Consider the following 20,938-nt stretch of genomic DNA (forward strand, 5'->3'; position numbering starts at 1 on the left):
GACTGTACATGGTACGACATCCTCTGTCCTTAGACCCTCACATCGGCCAGGGAAAAACTCCTTAAAAAACCCTTTTAGCAGGGGAAAAAGAAGAAGAAACCTCAGGGAGATCGACAGAGGAGGGATCCATCTCCCAGGACGGACAGACGTGCAATAGATGTCAAAATAATCGGTATTGGCATCGGCCTTAAAAACCCCGTATCAGTCAACCACTAGTTTAGAGGTCCTTGACACAAAAAAATGTTGAGAGCCACTGATGTGGAACTGACTGCTGTTGAGCATTCCCATTGAGAGGCCACTGCCCTGTGAATATTCAACAGATACGAGCTGAGTCAGACCATCTGAATGGTTCCTTTACCGATCTCTACAACATCCCATTACCATCAACAGCCAAAAGATTGCAACTGTCGATAGTTTTAAATACCTGGGAGTAACACTGGACGATAAACTTGGTTTCAACCAACACACCACCGACATCTTCAAAAGTAGCCAACAAGACTGTCTGTTAAATGCAAACTCAAAGGACTTAATGATTCCCCTCATCTTCTCCTACTGATGCACCAAAGCATCATCCAGCCCATCCTCACATACTGCTCCTCCTGCTTCTTCAACATGTTAACTGTCACCAACCGGGACAAACTCACACACATCACCAACACCGCTGCCAAGATAATCGGACTCCCTACACCAAATCTCACAGAACTGAACAACAGGGCCATCGCACAGATTGCAACCACAATAAAAGAGGACATTACACACCCACTCAACCAGGACCTCACCCCACTGCATTCTGTCATAGGTACAGAACACTAAGGTGTAAAAGGACTCGCCTTGATAGAAGCCTGGTCCCTGCAGCCATTGCTGCTCTAAACAAAAGAGCACGATGAATGTTTATTTGCCATCATTTTGGAAGTCAGCTGTGTTTTTTTTACTCATTGTGTCTTTTTTGGTCATTTTGTGTCTTTTTTTGATCATTTTGGGGTCATTTTGGGGTCATTTTGTGTCTTTTTTGGTCAATTTGTGTCTTTTTTGGTCATTTTGTTTCCTTTTTTTGGTCATCATCACAGAAAAGACAGTAAATGACCAAAAAAGGAAACAAAATGACCAAAAAAAGACACAAATTGACCACAGAATGATCAAAAAAAGACACAAAATGACCAAATTAAAGACACAAAATGACCAAAAAACATTAACTTACCAAAACACATTAACACATGAACACTTTAACACAGTGGAGACAGAGCTGACAATAATAATAATAAATTGGCGACCCCCAGAAATCATCTCAGGATCCCAATTGGGGTCCCGACCCCAAGCTTGAGAACAGCTGCTGTAGAGGAGGACTCACCTGGTGCAGCAGCAGGAGCCTCAGCAGCAGCAGAAGAACCAAACCAGCGGGAGATGAAGCCTCGTTTCTGCGTGCCTGCCGCTGCAGCTGCAGCCGAGGCTTGAAGGTGTTCAGGCGACTGAGCTGATGGCTTTGACTCAACGGCAGGTGAAGCTGCTCCGCTCACCACCGTGGATGGAGGTGCAGGGGAGGAAGTGGACACAGACGGTGACTGTGGGACCACCTGGGAGGGGATGGGGGGCTGAGGCGTGCTGGGGCTGGAGCTGCCTGTAGAGGCCCCACTGGGAGGGACGATGGGGGACTGGGAGCCTGAGGAGGGACTCTGACCGTTAGCTGGACCGGGAGATCCAAAGCCCTTACTGCGAGACTCCAGGTTCTCCAGGAAACTGTAGAAACACAACAGGGCTGTAAACAAACTATAACTCATATTTGATACATTATCTCACAGACAAATGTGGATTTGTACTTCCATCCACATAACTTTTGGCTGAAGGAAATGAACCCAAATGGCAAATTTCATACATCGGTGCAAAATTCAACAGAAACCGTCTTCAGTGCTTCCCCAGACTCAGCACTATGCAACCCCTAGAGTAGACGTGCAAAAACTGTGTATTCAAGTTTCTGGTGCTCAAGAAGAGAAGAAGAAACTTGTGCAACAAAAAGATTTGCTGATGTTGTACAACAGAGAAACAAACAGACAGTACATGTCATAGTTCTGATCTTCAGTCTCCTGCTGGACACAGAGCTCCTCCAGGGTGGCGTCCATGTCCAGCTGGTTGGTCTCCAGCTGCCTCAGGAGGGTCTCTCTCTGCACACACACACACACACAATGAATGATTGGACAGAAGCTCAGTTTAAGTCTAAAAATACACACTTTGCAAAAAAAGCATGATTACAAAGACTGTTACACAGGGGAAAGAATTTACTTCTAAACTTCTAAGCTCTTCTCATAAGCCAGTAGAGCATGGGTCTCAAACTCGCGGCCCGCGGGCCAATTGTGGCCCTCGTGACGATATTTTGTGGCCCCCACCTTGATATGAAAGTTTAATGTGAGTTTTATATGAATGGCACTTTACCGTGTTGTGTGTGGGAGGTCCCTTTAATTACTTTTTTTGGTAATTTTGTGTCTCTTTTTTTTTTTTTTATTGTGTCTTTTGTTAATTTTGTGTCTTTTTAAAACAATTTTGTGTCTTTTTTTAGTAATTTTGTGTCTTTTTTGGTAATTCTGTGTCTTGTTTTGGGTCATTTTGTGTCTTGTTTTAACAATTTTGTGTCTTTTTTGTGTCATTTTGTGTCTTGTTTTAACAATTTTGTGTCTTTTTTGTGTCATTTTGTGTCTTGTTTGGTGATTCTGTGTCTTTTTTGGGTCATTTTGTGTCTTTTTGGGTAATTCTGTGTCTTTTTGGGTAATTCTGTGTCTTTTTTGGTCATTTTGTGTCTTTTTTTGGTCATTTTGTGTCTTTTTTTAGTAATTTTGTGTCTTTTTTTAAGTAATTTTGTGTCTTTTTTTTAGTAATTTTCTGTCTTTTTTGGTCATTTTGTGTCTTTTTTTGGTCATTTTGATACTGCCTCCAGCAGCCCCCAGGGTAATTTGAGTTTGAGACCGCTGCAGTAGAGTATGTGAAAATACATATTATTCTTACCACTGTTAAATTATAAAAATGATAACAAATGAGAAGTAAAAAAACTCACCTGTAGCTGCAGGAAGGGGATGTTGAAAAACCTGTGCAGATATTTCAAGCCAAAGCCATTCTTCATTGAGGATTCAGCATAGTGGATGTAAGATGCTCCCATTGGTCTGAAAAACAACAGTATTACTAGTCGTCTTTTATGACAATTTTAGGCACATAGAGTATATTTATCCTATTAATCCATTAATTATTTTTTGGCCACTTGGGGGCGTTTGTCTTATTTTTAAGGTTTAACTTTAAAATAATTGAACCACCAGATTACATTGGAAAATCACATATTTTAACATTTGATACTTAATAGAGCCACCAAATAATAACTTCCATTGGAAAAACACCAATTTAACAATCTTCTTGTCAGGTTTTAAATTGGTGATTGGTGATTGGTGACAACATATAAACACCTTCTAATGCACAGCATGGGTCAAAAATGACCTGTGCATTAAAAGTCTAGTGATAAAAAAGGGGTTTTATTCAAAAAGTAAGAAATGGAAACAAAAAAGTAGGATGTACGATGATCAAAAACAAGTTATTTGAGGAAAACCTGCAATACTGAATGATGAAATTAATTTATTGCAAAGATAAAGAATACAAAAACTTAGTCGGGTCACTTTAGACCAGGGGTGTCAAACTCAAATACACAATGGGCCAAAATTTAAAACTTCAATAAAATCGCGGGCCAACATTGAACAAATAAACCTTTTAATATATACCAAACATGTTTTGCTTTAACATTAAATATGGAACCAGCAATGCTTATAAACATACAATATATAACTAAATAGTGCAGACATGCAAAATGAAATTTCAAATAAAAAACACATCAATGTCATTAATGTATTAAATAAAAATTAAATAAAAATCATATGCCTCTTTTCTATTTGCATCCTTCTGATTTAAATATCAAAATAAAGTTTTTCAACAGGTTAATACATTTAAAAATAAAATAACAATAATAAATCTAGTATTAGCGGTAAATGCGCCGTATAATACCGGCGGGTCAGCTTTTATAGTACAATAATTATATAATAATTTGATATTGGCTTGCGGGCCAAATAAAATTACACTGCGGGCCAGAGTTTGACACCCCTGCTTTAGACCCATGTTGTGCATGAAAGGGTTAAAGACCTTAAGTTTAATAAGCTGAGTGCTGATCTCTACCTGTTAAGTCCAGCAATCAGGTCTCTGATGTCGTCAGGGAGGATGACGCGGTGCTCGCCCATGTCCCTGTGGTTTCCCAACACACACACCGGCACATGGGTGGGTACTTTCGGCAGTTCCCTCAGGATGTAGTTAAAAGTCCTGCAGGGGATAAAATCACAACACAACATTGATGTGTGGTTGGGTAAAGACAACAGAATGTACTGAATATAACTTCTGTTCCCTGAAGGAGAGAACCTCTGATATAACACATAGAGTATAAAATAGTCTCACCGCCAGTGACCGACCTGAAGATGCCTCTATTCATACCTTTAACCCTTTATCAGGCCAAGAACTATATTTGGTGACTTCAGTGGATATCAAAATTGGGTCCCCATGTCTCTCTGTGAGGTCGTAGAACTACATGGATTTGTAATATTTAGAGAAAAAAGTTGCAGATTTAAGTGATTTAAAGTGGCAAATCTGCGCGAAAAAAGTTGCAGATTTACGAGAAAAAAGTGGCAAATTTACGAGATTAAAGTGGCAAATCTACAAGAAAAAAGTGACAGATTTAAGAGATTTAAAGTGGCAAATCTGCGCGAAAAAAGTTGCAGATTTACGAGAAAAAAGTGGCAAATTTACGAGATTAAAGTGGCAAATCTACAAGAAAAAAAGTCACAGATTTAAGAGATTTAAAGTGGCAAATCTGCACAGATTTACGAGGAAAAAGGGGGGAAAGAGCAACTTTTTTCTTGCAGATTCACCACTTTAAATCTCATAAATATGCGCATTTTTTCCGCACAGATTTGCCACTTTAATCTCGTAAACTTTTTTCTCAAAATATTACCCCCTCCACCGGGTGCATATGTTTTTTTTTACACATTCTGGCTGTATGTAATATCCTCCAATATTCTCTAGGGTTGAAATTTGGGATTTGCAAGTATTTAAATGAGTGTCCTATTAAGGGTTAAGCCAGATGACCTGAAGTGACGTATGAGAGGCTCTGCCTATATACGCACCAGTCACCACGGTCATTTCAAGCAAGACCAAATTTGTACAAAAAAAGATCATAGTTTCATTGCTATACTTTGCAACAAAATAAAGGTGATTATTATATAAAGAGTCACTTATTAGAACACATTTTACTATAATTATCAGCTCTTTGGGTTTTTATTGCTTAGACTTTGTGTGTCCTTCTTTCCTTAATGTATAAATCTGAACTCTTGTTTCTTTGCTCAGCTGCTTCAGTTTGAGCCATTTCTGTGGTAGTTTGTCAGAGATATGAACACAGTTGAGATTTATTGGGATTTTTGTATCCAAACTCGCAAAAGCCAAAGAGCTAAAGAGAATAATGCAAACTGTGATTTGTTTTTTTACTTTTGCACTGAAGTTGTGACTCTTCCAAATCTACTCAACCCTAAAACTAAGTACTTCTTTTCTTTTCTTAACATTAATTCAGCAATGGTCTGCTAACATCAGGGAAATTGAGGAAAATGGTTCAGTTAAATAAAAGGTAAAGTCTGATCATGTAGTAAACGCATCCAAAAATCCAAAGAATCCATACTGGTTTTTAAGAAAGCCATTGTGAACAGAAAATTTAAGTTGCTTCCAAACTTTATGCCTGTAGTGTATATTCATGCCCTGCAGTGCAGCGACCAGCATTCTAGTGATCCAGCAGAAAAGACAAGAAATTTGACAGAGAGACAGAACATGCTTCGTGGTGGTCCTTTTAATGCAAAAAGACGCTGCACCTGGGAGTGCAGGGGCCATCAGAAGACCTCTGCACTATATGCCTGGTGCTCATCTTGACTTGGCTTCTAACCGCAAACTCAAACTCTTTGCTTCGCTGGTAGCCGGACGCTAACGCTAACAAGAGCTGTTAAAGACAATCTGAGAAGGCAGCAGACTGACTAAATAATTAGTAGAGGTGCTCTCAGAAAGGTGAAGAGTGACAGAAGTGAGGGATGACTGTGGTAACTGCTATATGTTGGCAGTGCCATCTATACTTCAGGCCACCGGCTCTAAATGGCGTGATTAGAAGTGTCTTCAGGTAGATTCAGGGTTTTTTTTTCTTACAACTTATGCAAGATGGTCAAACTCCATTAGTTCCATTTTCAGTTTCAGATTAATCTACATTTGGTGTTTTAGTGAGTATTTGTGGCAGCAGGATAGTGTGTATGTGTGTGTTCATAGTAATATTATTATTATTATTATTATTCTATATTATAGTATATATCATATTATTTTATTTAAAATTATTTAAAATTATTTTATTTATTTTTATTTCATATTGTTACTATTTTTTATTATATTATATATTATATACTGTACTATTATTATTATTATATACCGTCTTCTATAGCATTGTTGCCATCATATCATCAGTATAATTACATTCATCTTGCCAACCTACCAACTGATCTATCTATCTATCTATCATCTATGAAGGAACAACAGTGTCGCTCAGTGATGTTTTTTCAACAGAATTCTATGGCAACATGTGACACACACACACACTGTACTTATGAGAAGATACATTTACTGTTGATTTTAGTGATTTGTTGGATTTTTTGTAAACATCAAGTATCAAAGTCAAGTATTTCCTGTAAGAGACTGGCATCTATACACAGTCTTGGACAGTGTTACAAATAATGACACTAGAAGCAAAGTAACACATCACAGCGTGGTACAAGCTCAAAGAGAGCAAATATTTAAATAACTGAGAGTATTTGAAAAAAAATCTCTCTCTTTTGATGCCTAAAATAGCCGTGTTAAACTGTTGTTGAAGCTGAATGAAATCCAGTAGAGAAAGCTCTCAGCTGAAACCTAATCTGTCCATGCATATTGCAGCATTAGAGCTCAGCGATGAGAAAGATGACTCTTACCACTGCTTGGTAATGTCAAACATCATGATGACTCCATTACAGTTCTTGTAAACATCCAGGAACTCTGCATCCAGGGCCACCTCATCCGACTACAACACACATATTAAAGAAATATGTTAATTATCACTATATAGGATGAAACATCTTATCTCTACCTCTGGCCTACTTCATAACTGACCTACATACAAGAAATAGGGTGATTCTCGACATGTATATGTATCTGTGTGTGTGTATAGATATAAGTATGTATATATTTATTTACTTATTTTTAATTTATTTATTTTGTGGTTATAAAGGCCCCCCTCCTTTCTTTCCCCAGTTATTTATTTTTTATTTTTTATTTATTTATTTTTTATCATAATTATTGCTATCATTATTGTTATTATTTTTTCTTGTATGTGCCTTCTTGTTCTATGTTGTTCACCGTTTGTAAATTAACAAAATGTGCAATAAACATATATTTAAAAAAAAAAATAGGGTGATTCTCATGAACATGGTACAGCTCATAGCAAAAATCCAAGAGCTTTGAATATGTACAGTACAGGCCAAAAGTTTGGACACACCCTTCTCATTCAATGCGTTTTTCTTTATTTTCATGACTATTGACATTGTAGATTACTTACTAGAATATAAGACATGTTTTCAGTGATTTCACACTTTTTTGTTAAGTACATAATTCCACATGTGTTCATTAATAGTTTTGATGAATCTACAATGTAAATAGTCATGAAAATAAAGGAAAAACATTGAATGAGATGGTGTGTCCAAACTTTTGGCCTGTACTGTACTTTCTTTGACCCTTTATAACATATACAATCTAAAGTCACTGTTTAATATGAATTTATCATCTATTTTTACATTTTTTATGTATTTTCTGACATTTTTAGAGACACTGTGAGCAACATTAATCAAACATTTTTTTATTTAAAACAAACAATGAAAGGGTTGTTTTTTTTCTTGCTCAAGGGTAGCTGGTATCACAAAAAAATGTTTCATTAATTTTATTAAAATATACACATAATTTAATGCAAACAATTCTATCATTACCGTAACATTTAACCATTTTTCCTCATCAATTTTCATTCAGATTTTGTTCTTTATACATCGTTAAAAACCATTACGTTTGATTATATTCTTTTAAATTATACAATTTTAAACAAATGTATATTTATTTTTATAAAGTTTATTAATCCATAAGAACCGATGGTGACACCCGTGTAACAAACACGTTAAATCTTCTATTATTTGTTACTAGGCTAACGTTTAAACCCATTTAACAATTCTAATCCGTTAATAGGGTGTCCTGTATTGCATTTAACTTGTTTTGACAATATTTCCTGAACAAATTAAAGTCACAATTTTGATAAACAAAAAGACACATGGTTATTTTTATTTATTTATTATCAATTTATTATTATTATTATTATTATTATTATGCTACTTAAAAACAAATCTAAAAAATAATTTGTTGTTAAACAGAACTAATAATATCACAATTTTGATAGATGTTGTGGAGATGCAGAGAAAATGGCAAATTTGTGTCTAGTTTTTTTTTTATTTTAAAATACGAAATATTATAAACATAAATACTATAGGCGCCCAATGTAATGTTTATGTCACATCACAGATCTTTGACATTTAGGGATAGTGTTTTTGAAAACACATCAGAAATGGTGGTATATCCCCCATAACTTTACTTTAAAGATAACTGGGTCTAGGTTCTTATGGGTTAAATATTTATTGTATACAAGTGTGGGGGAAACCATGAAATTGTTATCTGGATGCATTACAGTAATGAATTTGTGAATCAAAAATATGTTTAAAAATATAGAAAATATTATTTTAACACAAAACAATGACTTGTGCCTCATTATGGCTATATTGTTCATTCATATAAAAGTGAAATATATTTAGTTTAATAAAGTATGTCCTTATAATCTTCACCGACATATAATAGCTTAGAGTGGCTTCATGAGAATCACCCAGTGAGCCTATACTCTAAACACATGACACTCATGTGATAATCACCTCTTGGGGCTCATTCTCCAGTTTTAAATTCTCTCCGCGTCTTTTGCCTTTTCCTGAAACAACAAGAAACCCAGTGTTAAGTTTAGAAGAGCTGAAAAGAAAAAAAAACATCAAGCTACGGGTTAGATTGTTGCATGATGTTAGATCACAGTGAGTGAAACAGGCAGGGCAGCACAACCACTTTTCTTATGGAAAAGCATCCTGCAGCCTAATTTTAACACACATTCCCCTTTAAATCCACACTGCTGGCATTAAGTCACGGCTCACACGGTGCAGGGCAGCGCTAAGGCTTGAGCTACAAACAGCAAAAAAATCAGCCAAACTCAGAAGTGTAGCAACGCAGCAAACCCGGAAATAGCCAAACCTTGAGAATATTGACATTGAGATAAGAGTCGGGACAACCCACAGCACACAAGCCAGTTCAAATTCTACACACTATAGTAGCGCTCACCTACACCTTCAGGAAGAGGATATTTTTGGCCTGAGATGAGTGCAAGAGAGGTGCAAAAAAGACAACATCAACACAGAGGACAGAAAAACAAACACCCATGCGTCTATTTTATGTCATTAAATACTGTATAAGGTTAATACAGCCTCTTTAGTAGGGGTGCACCGATTGCAATTTTCTGGCCGATCACCGATTTTTAAAAAGCCTGACCTGCCGATTCCGATTTTGTCCGATACCGATTTTTTTTATAACTCACAGCATACACCTTCAATGTTTGAATCTTAGTATATTGAAAAACAATAACACAGCAGTATTTTTCTTTAACAAATAAAGGAAATCACAATGTCTGAGGTAGTTAATAAAATGTTGAACCTAAAATAAATAGCAACAATTTACAGGACAAACTAACAAAAGAACTGCAACCATAAATAAAGTGTTTTTTGTTCTGTACAACATACAGACAACTAGGGAGGGCATCGATTTTCGTATATTCGAATAGTCATTAAATCATAAAAAATCGAATAGTTCATCATATCTGGAAGAAAAAAAAAGTTGTATTACTGGTGCCTTCCACACGGGGGCAGCGTAACATTTGATGATAAAGTGTGGCGGCTAGATGCCAAGCTGTAGAAGAAGAAACAAACGGAGAGGGTTTCCCCAGAGATCGCTAAGTGAACACTTGCGCAGCAGCACATACACACTGTACTGCTACAGAGCTAACTGTAGCTAACTGCCGCTAACAGCGGCTCTTCTTAACGAGCCGGCCTCCGGTGGGGGGTCATTATCGCGGTAGATAAGATCGCTAGATAAGATCGGTTTGACGTAAAAGATCGGCCGATTGCCGATGCCGCAAAATTAAGGAAAACGGCGCCGATCAATCGGCCGGCCGATCGATCGGCGCACCCCTACTCTTTAGCCTCAGTGGAAAGTCTTTAACAGTCATATGTGTCAACAATTACCTTTGTCTACGACGTCCCACACCTCCACCTTGACCACATCATCAGTAGCTGACAGAAACAGAAAGGGTATTTTTATTATTCATGTTCCTGGGCCACAGACGAAAATACTCAAAATGTGCAGGCTATTACTGTAAGCTAATATGGACCCAATACCTGAAAACACTAGAAGAGGTAGTGATGTAAAAAGGGAATGACTAAGAAAAATACAGGACTACTCTAAAACTGGGTTAGCTGAAGCTAAATCTAAATACACAGTCTCTTTTTTTTACCTTGATATGGAGCCACTGAAATAAATCACCAAGGCACAAACAGCACATGTCAAATATTCACCAAAACACAAACACGACCAAAGCAGTGGTGATAAAATAAAATATGTTGTAATGTAAGAGCTTACATGCGCTGCAATGGCTTACTTTTGTAATTCCAATGAATACTTGTGGCTTGGATCTCCTGAGTGGGTAGGTACTCCTCCACAAACTTCTTGCCTTGCAGTCGATGCCATAAAGTGCTCTTCCCCGTGTTGCGATCGCCCCGGATGACTATTTTCACTGGAGTGAGAAAGACACTGTAGATCAGGGATTTGGCAACTTAAATGCTGGAATTTTTCATGGACACTACCACAGGGCCACATATAGGACCGTGCACTTAACCAGATATGATGAAACTGCTATTTTAAATATGTTTACAGTGCAGTAACTTAACATATTTCATGCTCAAATGCATGTACACTGCAAAAAAGGTGTGTCTAAAAACAAGATAAAAACACTAAATCTGAGGGAAATGATCTTGCTGCATGGACAGATAATTTCACTTGACAAAATTTCTTTAATTAAGATTGTTAAATCTAGAAATAAGCATGTTGAACGCTTAAAATAAGAAATAAGCTCTTAAAACAAGATAAATTATCTAACACTTCTAAATCTAAGTTTGTTTTATCTTAAGAACCAAATAGTTTGCAGTGTATAACAGCATAAATAGGAATACAAAAGGTTTGAAGCAAATCAAAAATAACCACTTACTGTGATTTATTTTTTTTTTCAGTGCAAGAACAGCAGACCAACATTAATTGCAAGAAGTAATTTAGTGCATTTTAAATGCAGAAAAAATTGTCAATATGTACTAGAATCTTAAACTGATTGTTTATGATCAGTTGTTTTTTGGTCTTTTGTTTTTGAGATGATAACATCAGTTGTTTTTTTGTCTTGTTTGTTTTTGTTGTTTTGGGTGTTTTGTTGTAATCAAAGTTTTGTTGGTGTAGGCTACTGAAAACCCCATTGTATGTGATGTCAGACCATCTTTTTTTTATTATTTTTATTGTTCAAGTAGGGGGCAGACAAACATAAGAAATGTTTTCTTCTTGCTGCTCCTTTCTAATCATGAAGGTGTCCACTTTCATGAAAGGAACAAAATAAATAAACAAAAATAAAATTTTACACTGCACTTTTAAGATGTTATGCTCAAATGCATTTAGTTGTACTGAGGGCCACTTCAAGTGAGGGTGCCGGCTGTATGCGGCCCCCGGGCCACCAGTTGCCCATCCCTGCTGTAAATCAACTTCACCAAGAAACAAAACGTAATTCTATAAATGAGACAGGAACATTTGGCTGCAGTACTTACTATTATACTGGACCCCTTTTGCGAAGCGTCTCTGCAAACTCTGATTCATGGACTGCAGGCCAGCCGGAATGTTCTTGTCTCGGAGCTGCCCCGGCTCCGATCCCACCAGCTTCTTCAGCGCTGAAAACATCTTGACGAGGCTTCACGAACTTGTGCAGTAAGACGTAACAGTACAGTGGAACACCCCTGACGATTTGTCACTCAACGACTGGAGGAAAAGTGTAACAGTATGTCCAGGTGGCTGAGGAAGTTAAGGGTCCATTCTTAAAAGAAATATGGTGCTCTGAATTTATCAGCAGTTCTCTTAAATCTGACTCGATGTTCTTGGTTGCCAGTCAGAGGTGGAGGAAACTACTATGTTGATTTGGGAAACATCTGTGAAACAGAGGAATACAGATATTATGGCTGGGAAATTACCTTCTCTCTCAGTGTGTAAACATGATAGTAAAAAGGCAAGATTATGACAAAATCCTGTCTTTATTTCAAGGTGTGAAAGAAACGTGAAGCTAGATCTGGTAACCTGAAAGGACATGCACTTATATATATAATAATCTGGTTATTTCAGTCAATAAATGTCAACGACCACAGATAACCAAGATGGAAATAACACCATTAAGACCGGATCTGATGCAGCTCTAGGTTGTGGCACTCATGTTTTTTCATTACATTTAAGTCACAGAGCTAAGCATCCATTTTACTACAAATAATAATTGCAAATATTTAGCCATAGGGCTGGACCATATGGCCACAATCCTGATACAGGTCATTTCATATCTTGCTAGTTATATATGCCATGATATAGAATGTTTTCAGGTAATAAATAGATAGTCTGTATGACATAACCACATGTTTAAGTCTATTATATTTACATAGAATCCTGTGTGTATTAAATATTTGACAAAAAGTATGAAAAAGTGTCAGTTTTGCTGTTGTTTTATGTTTTAGTTTTTACAACTATGTAAAGTAATGGAAAGTGTGATATAACATAACTGCAATCTTCAAATTATATTCTCTCAAAATATTTTACACCAGATAGGAATTGCAATTACACACAATGATCACATGACAATCACGGAAAGACTGATGCTGATTCTGAACATAATTCCAGAAATGGTCTTTGAACCACCTGGATAAAACAATAGTCCATGTGCTGCATGATAATAAAAAAAGAAAAGAAAAAAGGATATATTTAGGGGTGTGAAGAGATCTTGTGGCATGAGATCGCGTTAAAAATCTGTCTCGCGAGATTTGTGAGCTATCCAAACTTCTATTTGTGACATGTGGGGGCAGTAAAAGGAAAGGGATAAGAGGAGGAGAAGGAGGAGAAGCAGCAAGCAGCCGGCGGCTTGTTAAGAAGAGTAAGAACGAATTGAAGTGGCACAGTCCTCCTGCAGCAGTCTCTCCGAGCTGCAGAGCCAGAGTCTGCAAATTGCTAATAGGCTAACAGTTAGCTCTGTAGCAGTACAGTGTGTATGTGATGCTGCTGCAGAAGGTTTGTTTACAATAAGCACCAGACACTCTGTGCAGTTACTTCAAGATCGCTAAGTTTATGATCAGCAGAGATGCTCTGCATAATTAGCCATGCTGCTTTGTTTATGATCAGCTGCTGATGTTGTGCACAGATAGCGACAGCGGCCACAGTTGCTTCTCCCGTGTTTAATCCATCTCTTATGTGATCACGGTCGAAACGGGCGCTAAGCGATTATGCGACGATGGAAAACCATACGTCACCTCCAGAGTCTCTAAATCCCTCTGGGGGCCTTTTTGTAATGAGACACGCAGAGTGAGCGGACATTAGAGGGGGCGTGGCCTGAGACTTTCGCGGTGGCCACTCTTCCCTCTAAAGGAAACACGGCTTATGTTGTTTGCACTTGAAAAAAAGAGAGAAATATTTAATTTTATTTATTTTAATTTAACTTTTATAAATTTAAGTTTTAGTTTGAATTTTATGGAAGAAGAAGTTTATTAAAAGCTCATGCTTACATAATGCATGTAAACAGTTATAATAAAACATTTCAAAATGAATGTGCAACTCGGTTAAATAAAAGTCTGTTGGTCCAGTCATATGTTGTGTCATTGTAGTTTTCTTAAAATCTCGTCTCGTCTCGTTCTCGTGAACCCAATATCGTGTCTCCTCTCGTGACCTGCGTGCATCATCACACCCCTAATATGTTTATATACCGGTTTCCAAAATCTTGCCATTGTTTCTTTATCAACAAAAAGGGGGGCTAAACGGACATGACAGATCTGTGCTCAATGTGTACAACGTGTAACTAGATTAAAAAGGTTTTTATCATCAGTTGATTCGTCTACATCAGGGATTCCCAAAGTGTGGTGCGTGGACCCCTGGGGGTGCGTGAGCTGCTGCTAGGGGGTGCGCGAGATGAAAAATGTAATGGCGGTCTGATAATGACACAATTACATTTTTTTCCCCCCACACAATGAAGAAGTGTTATTAATTAATTAACAAATACAGGCTATTCAATTTTGTGTCATTTTTTGTTCATTTTTGCATCTATTTTTTGGTTGTTTGGTCATTTTTACATGTATTTTTGGTCAATTTGTGTCTATTTTGATCATTTTGTGTCATCTTTGGTCATTATTGCATCTATTTTTGGTTGTTTTTTATCTTATAATGAAGCGTAGAAGAAGTTATCTTCTTGTTCTAGTATCATTTTTGTTCAACGCAGCTCAAAATGTTTTAACATTTGTCCCAACTGATCTGCTTTCTGCCTCTGACCGTCTGATCCTCCTCCACCTTTAATATGGCTATAAAAACTCTTATTGCATTTTGGTTTTTTTTGAAGGTGTGGGGGATTGGGGGTGCGTCAACACAGTTGGGACATAGAAGGGGGTGCACGGCTAAAAAAGTTTGGGAACCGCTGGTCTACATTGATGTTTTGGTCCATTATAGGAGACATGGCACCAGGCCTCCCAGCTGCTACATGTCCCTATCAGGTCCTAAGGCTGCTGTCTCAGTGTCCCAGGAGCTGTTACATTATTCACTGGTTGACATCAGTGCAGTGGGTGTCTTTGTTCAGCTTCAGGAGAGATTGGCTCACATTTACATACTGAGCAGATCTGGACGTTAATAACAACAGTTAATCAAGTCCATTTGGGGAGAATTCCCCTTTAACCCTCCTGTCGTCCTTCCGGGTCAAATTGACCCAATCTGTTTTGACTATTCCTTCTTTCCTCCCTCCTCCTGCCTTCCTCTCTTCTTTCCTCCTTCCTTCCTTCTTTCCTTCCTCCTCTATCCTCCTTTCTTTCTTTCCTTCCTTTCCTCCCTCCTTCCCTTCTTTTCTTTCCTCCTTCCGCTATCTCCTTTACTTTCTCTCTTCTTTCCTTCCTCCTGATTTCCTCTCCTTTCCTCCTTCCTTCCTTCTTTCATCCCTCCCGCCTCCATTCCTTCCTCTATCCTCATTTCTTCTTCCCTTTCCTTCCCTCCTTTCTTTCTTTCCTCCTTCCTTTCTGCCCTCTTTCCTTCCTTCCTCCCTCCTTTCTGCCCTCTTTCCTTCCTGCCTCCCTCCTTTTCTCCCTCCTTCCTTCTTTCTTTCTTTCCTTCCTCCTTCCTTTCTGCCCTCTTTCCTTCCTGCCTCCCTCCTTTTCTCCCCCCTTCTTTATTTTTTCCTTCCTTTCTTCTCCTCCTCCCCTTTCTTTCCTCCATCCTCCTTCCTTTATCTCTCCTTTCCATTCTTTCTCCTTTTCCTCCTCTCTTCTTTCCTTCCTTCCTTCTTTCCTCCATCCTTTTTTACTTCCCTTTGCATCCTCCCTCTTCTTCCTTCCTTGACCCGAGGACAACAGGAGGGTTAGCATTATCCAGCTAGCATTAGCTGCCCAGCTGTTAACGTTCACAAAGGGCTTTACCTGGAAAACAGTGACGTAATTACGCTGCAAACGTTAAAGCCACGTCCTGTAAAGGGCTGCCGGTGTTAGACAGGATGAGGCAGCCTGTTTGTAACCTGCCTGGCTCAAAGGTAACGTTATCCTCCGGCTCTGGTTTAGCTAGCTGCCGTATCCAGCCAGTGTTAGCTAGCTTAGCTTCTCCCTCTGGACGCTCAGAGACATTAACGGCAGCTACATGATGTTTTCTGTCAGCTACAGTTACTCACCGTCATTAACAAGATGTAGTAAAGAAGTCCCGACATGGCTGTCTCAGAACATCTGTCCGTCCTCCATCCCAGCAGAGAAACAGCAGCGACATTCCTTCAGAAGAGAGCAGCTACACACACAGTCAGGGCAGACACACAGGGACTACTTCCGGTACACCTTTCAAAATAAAGGCTGTATCCCAAAGTCAAGGATCCTTCCTTGGTAGGATCCTTCCTTCAGAGTCGGGTCCTCTAGAGCAGCTGTTCTCAACCTTGGGGATCCTGACCCCAATTGGGGTCGCGAGATGATTTCTGGGGGTCGCCAAATCATTTTAGAAGTCAGCTCTGTCTCCACTGTGTTAAAGTGTTCATGTGTTAATGTGTTTTAGTCTTTTTGGTCATTTAATGTCTTTTTTTTTGTCATTTTGTGTTTTTTTTTTTTGTCATTTTGTGTCTTTTTTTTGGTCATTTTGTGTTGTTGTTTTTTGTCATTTTGTGTCTTTTTTTGATCATTTTGTTTCCTTTTTTGTCATTTTGTGTCTTTTTTTAGGTCATTTTGTGGTCAATTTGTGTCTTTTTTGCTGATTTTGTCTTTTTTTTTGGTCATTTTGTGTCTTTTTTGGTCATTTTGTGGTCAATTTGTGTCTTTTTTGCTGATTTTGTCTTTTTTTGGTCATTTTGTGTCTTTTTTGGTCATTTTGTGTCTTTTTTTGGCCATTTTGTGTCTTCTTTGATCATTTTGTGGTCAATTTGTGTCTTTATTGGTCATTGGGGTCGCGAGATGATTTCTGGGGGTCGCCAAATCATTTTGGAAGTCAGCTCTGTCTCCACTGTGTTAAAGTGTTCATGTGTTAATGTGTTTTAGTCTTTTTGGTCATTTAATGTCTTTTTTTTTGTCATTTTGTGTTTGTTTTTTTTGTCATTTTGTGTCTTTTTTTTGGTCATTTTGTGTTGTTTTTTTTTGTCATTTTGTGTCTTTTTTTGATCATTTTGTTTCCTTTTTTGTCATTTTGTGTCTTTTTTTAGGTCATTTTGTGGTCAATTTGTGTCTTTTTTGCTGATTTTGTCTTTTTTTTTGGTCATTTTGTGTCTTTTTTGGTCATTTTGTGGTCAATTTGTGTCTTTTTTGCTGATTTTGTCTTTTTTTGGTCATTTTGTGTCTTTTTTGGTCATTTTGTGTCTTTTTTTGGCCATTTTGTGTCTTCTTTGATCATTTTGTGGTCAATTTGTGTCTTTATTGGTCATTGGGGTCGCGAGATGATTTCTGGGGGTCGCCAAATCATTTTGGAAGTCAGCTCTGTCTCCACTGTGTTAAAGTGTTCATGTGTTAATGTGTTTTAGTCTTTTTGGTCATTTAATGTCTTTTTTTTGGTCATTTTGTGTTGTTTTTTTTTGTCATTTTGTGTCTTTTTTTTGGTCATTTTGTGTTGTTTTTTTTTGCCATTTTGTGTCTTTTTTTGATCATTTTGTTTCCTTTTTTGTCATTTTGTGTCTTTTTTTAGGTCATTTTGTGGTCAATTTGTGTCTTTTTTGCTGATTTTGTCTTTTTTTTTGGTCATTTTGTGTCTTCTTTGGTCATTTTGTGGTCAATTTGTGTCTTTTTTGCTGATTTTGTGTTTTTTTGGTCATTTTGTGTCTTTTTTTGGTCATTTTGTGTCTTCTTTGATCATTTTGTGTCTTCCTTGATCATTTTGTGGTCAATTTGTGTCTTTTTTGGTCATTTTGTTTCTTTTTTGGGTGATCTCAACTGTACGTGTGAGATTGTGTTCAGTGAGCAGGGGTCGTGGACAACATGCATGTTAAATTGGGGGTCGCGACTCAAAAAGGTTGAGAACTACTGCTCTGGAGACGAGACCAGAGTCCTTCCTATCTGGTGTAACCACAAATGAAACAGCCTTCAGAGTGTGCAGCTGTGCGTCATTGTGTAACTGGACGTCCTGCTTAAATTCAGCGCCGCAATTTCAAAATCAGTTCACCACATGGATGTGTCTTTGGCATCAGCACTCTAACACATATTTGTGGAAATGGAAGAAGATGCTTTAAGATTGAATCTCCTCAATTTAGCAAGTAAAAGCCAAAAAGTAGATTAAACCCAGTGGCGGTTCTAGTTGTCGTCAAAAATGATATTTAAGCATTCAAAACCTTTATTTTAGCTAAAAGTCTCATATTTGGAAGAACTACATTGATTGAAGCAATGAGACTTACTTAATAGTTATTTTTGTACAACAATGACATTTCTCATTTTTGTGCACAATTACTTTTTTTTATTTTGAAAGTGCAGTACAGTGAGAATTATCTTTATATTTAGCTTTTATTGCACAATTAAACTATAATACAATGTACACATTCTGGGTTCCTTTTGTGTACAATGAGATATTGTTTGAACAAAAAATAGGTAAGAATTGTTCTGTCGTTCATCATTATAAATTGATCATTTTATTATTAATTTGACACAGGGGCCACAGCAGGGGCCAAGGGCTTCTTCACAGGGGCAGTGGCCCCTGTAGGCCCCTGTGTAGAACCGCCACTGATTAAACCTTAATATCTCACCGATCAGCACATAAATCTCCATGGAAATGTGATTTTTTTTTAAATTTCAACAGTTATTCATAAATAAAAATAAAGGTAATATAATAGCGGGCTGTCAGTCCCTGTTTACACAATAAACAAATGTATAACTTTCTGAATGGCATAGCTATGTATACTTTGCACAGAGTACATCATCATCTAACACATATTTGTGAATTAACAATTAATAACTTTAGCGACTGAGACGGCATTAGGCTAATTAACTTAACTGGTAATGTATCAAGATGACATTTATTATCTTTTAGCAAAATATTCTGGCATTTGTTTATGGATATGTTTTGCTTGACTTTGAACACAAGTTTTCTAAATTATGTGATAACAAATATTCAGTGTAAACTGAAAATAATTATATATTTAAATTCAAATTGCGCCGCCGGTGTCGATGTTTCTTCGCTCACCATTTTTAAATCTCCCAGTAGACCGGTGTGTGCAAGGCATTATGGGTAGTCGGAGCGCATGGAGGATACACACATGCATCCTTGTAATTTGGGCAGATTAAGGACTCTTTCCTCTGGAGGATCCTGGACTTTGGGACAGTCCTTTGGGGGATGTCGATGACGTAGTATCCTTTAAATTCAGCCGTTTGAGGATCCTTCCTTGACATTGGGATACAGCCAAAGTCTGTGCTCATGGGAGCATGGACAAATTACAATGGAAAAACCATTCTTGATCTTGAACAGTCAATTCAGTAGTGTGGTATATTTTCTCTTACTTTTAATCATAAATTCCTCTGCTTTACTATAAGGCTTCAGTATGACCGGAAATCTGTGATCATTTCGTTAGTCTTTGAGGTGTTCAGTAGGAGATAGTTCTTGTGACTCCAGTCACTGAAGGCTTTTATCAGATCCCTATATTCAGATTCCTGTCCATTCCTGATACACGCCACAATAGCAGTGTTGTCGGAGTACTTCTGGATGTGGCAGGACTCAGAGTTGTATTTGAAGTCTGCTGTGTACAGTGTGAACAGGAGTGGAGCCAGAACAGTGCCTTGTGGAGCCCCTGTGCTGCGCGTTACGTCCCAGACCTAATCTGATCTATTCTGGTGCTATTGACTGTATGATACAATCTTCATCAGCAGATGGAGATTTCAAGGTCAAGAATTAACTTTGATCTCAGTTGTTGAGCCACCATGGATCCAAAATCCTAAAAATGCAAGAGGAAACAGAAATATGAACATGAAGTCAACAAAAAAACAAAAAAAACAATGTCAGCCTGAACAGATTGGACTGTCTCCTCACTATCAAGAACTTCTTGAGAAGATTGGAGGGGCAACAATCTCAGCGGTAGATATCTGAAAATCTGGGCACATAATAGCAAAACTACCTGCAGTGATAAATACCATTAAATGCAAAATGTGTAATTTCAATGGAAAGTCCTCAATTCTACCATTGTCTCCTGCTGATTAGGGACAACACTCGTTACTCACATTTCTCTATATCTAACATGTACTGCCAGAAAGTGATTTGTTAATGATTTTGGTATCGTGTTAAAATAATCTCTTATTCTGTCTCTGTGGGTGGGGGTCACTATCTGATTGAGGTAGGTCACTATCTATGCGTGCCTAATTCACTAACTGTGTATGTAACCTCTCTCTGTGCATTTATACATTAATCATGCAAGATGCTTTGCTACAATGATCATGTGCTAATATTGTTTTTAAACTATGATACTAAATACATTTAAACTACATTTACTCCATCTGCTTAAACGTTTGTTGCAATATTTGTGTCTCCAATAATATCTCTAAATTTAGTCATGGATTATTAACATTTAAAATGTTTGAAATAGGTTGTTTTTTTCAAATGTTTGCATTTTGTATGTGTTTATCAGTTCCAAAGTTTAATAATTCAGACACTGATGGCACAGCCCTCTGTTTTTAAGTCTTTTTTTTTTTTTTTTGTTCAACCAATAATGCTTTGCCCTGGTTAGGGGGTACTTGGCTGAAAAAATATTTCACAGGGTGTACATCACTGTAAAAAGGTTGAGAACCACTGGTTTACATGATCATTTTAGATAGATAGATAGATTACTTTATTCATCCCCGAAGGGAAATTCGGTTGCCACAGCAGTCCGGTATTCAAGTACAATAAAATACAATAGAATAAAATACTGAGGTAGCATGAATAAAAACAACATTAGAAAAAA

The 20,938-nt window shown here is 37.5% G+C and overlaps 1 protein-coding gene across 2 annotated transcripts in view; it reads right to left on the bottom strand.

The window, feature by feature from the left end:
• The window catches only part of rabl6b (RAB, member RAS oncogene family-like 6b), a 29,533-nt gene extending 13,145 nt beyond the window's left edge, over positions 1-16,388 (bottom strand). The window contains exons 1-10 of one of the 2 annotated variants that reach the window (XM_059336838.1): positions 16,226-16,388; positions 12,114-12,488; positions 10,910-11,044; positions 10,497-10,544; positions 9,090-9,142; positions 7,062-7,150; positions 4,198-4,338; positions 3,041-3,146; positions 2,053-2,156; positions 1,349-1,734 (exon numbers count right to left, since the gene is read on the bottom strand). In XM_059336838.1, coding sequence (XP_059192821.1) covers positions 1,349-1,734; positions 2,053-2,156; positions 3,041-3,146; positions 4,198-4,338; positions 7,062-7,150; positions 9,090-9,142; positions 10,497-10,544; positions 10,910-11,044; positions 12,114-12,243 — 1,192 coding nt within the window. In that variant the 5' untranslated portion in view covers positions 12,244-12,488; positions 16,226-16,388. Of the gene's footprint in view, positions 1-1,348; positions 1,735-2,052; positions 2,157-3,040; positions 3,147-4,197; positions 4,339-7,061; positions 7,151-9,089; positions 9,143-10,496; positions 10,545-10,909; positions 11,045-12,113; positions 13,288-16,225 lie in introns of those variants that run through there. The other variant, XM_059336839.1, reaches the window with a different exon arrangement.
• Positions 16,389-20,938: the final 4,550 nt, after the last annotated feature.

The sequence above is a fragment of the Centropristis striata genome, chromosome 7, assembly GCF_030273125.1.
Source record: "Centropristis striata isolate RG_2023a ecotype Rhode Island chromosome 7, C.striata_1.0, whole genome shotgun sequence".
Classification (NCBI taxonomy): domain Eukaryota; kingdom Metazoa; phylum Chordata; class Actinopteri; order Perciformes; family Serranidae; genus Centropristis; species Centropristis striata.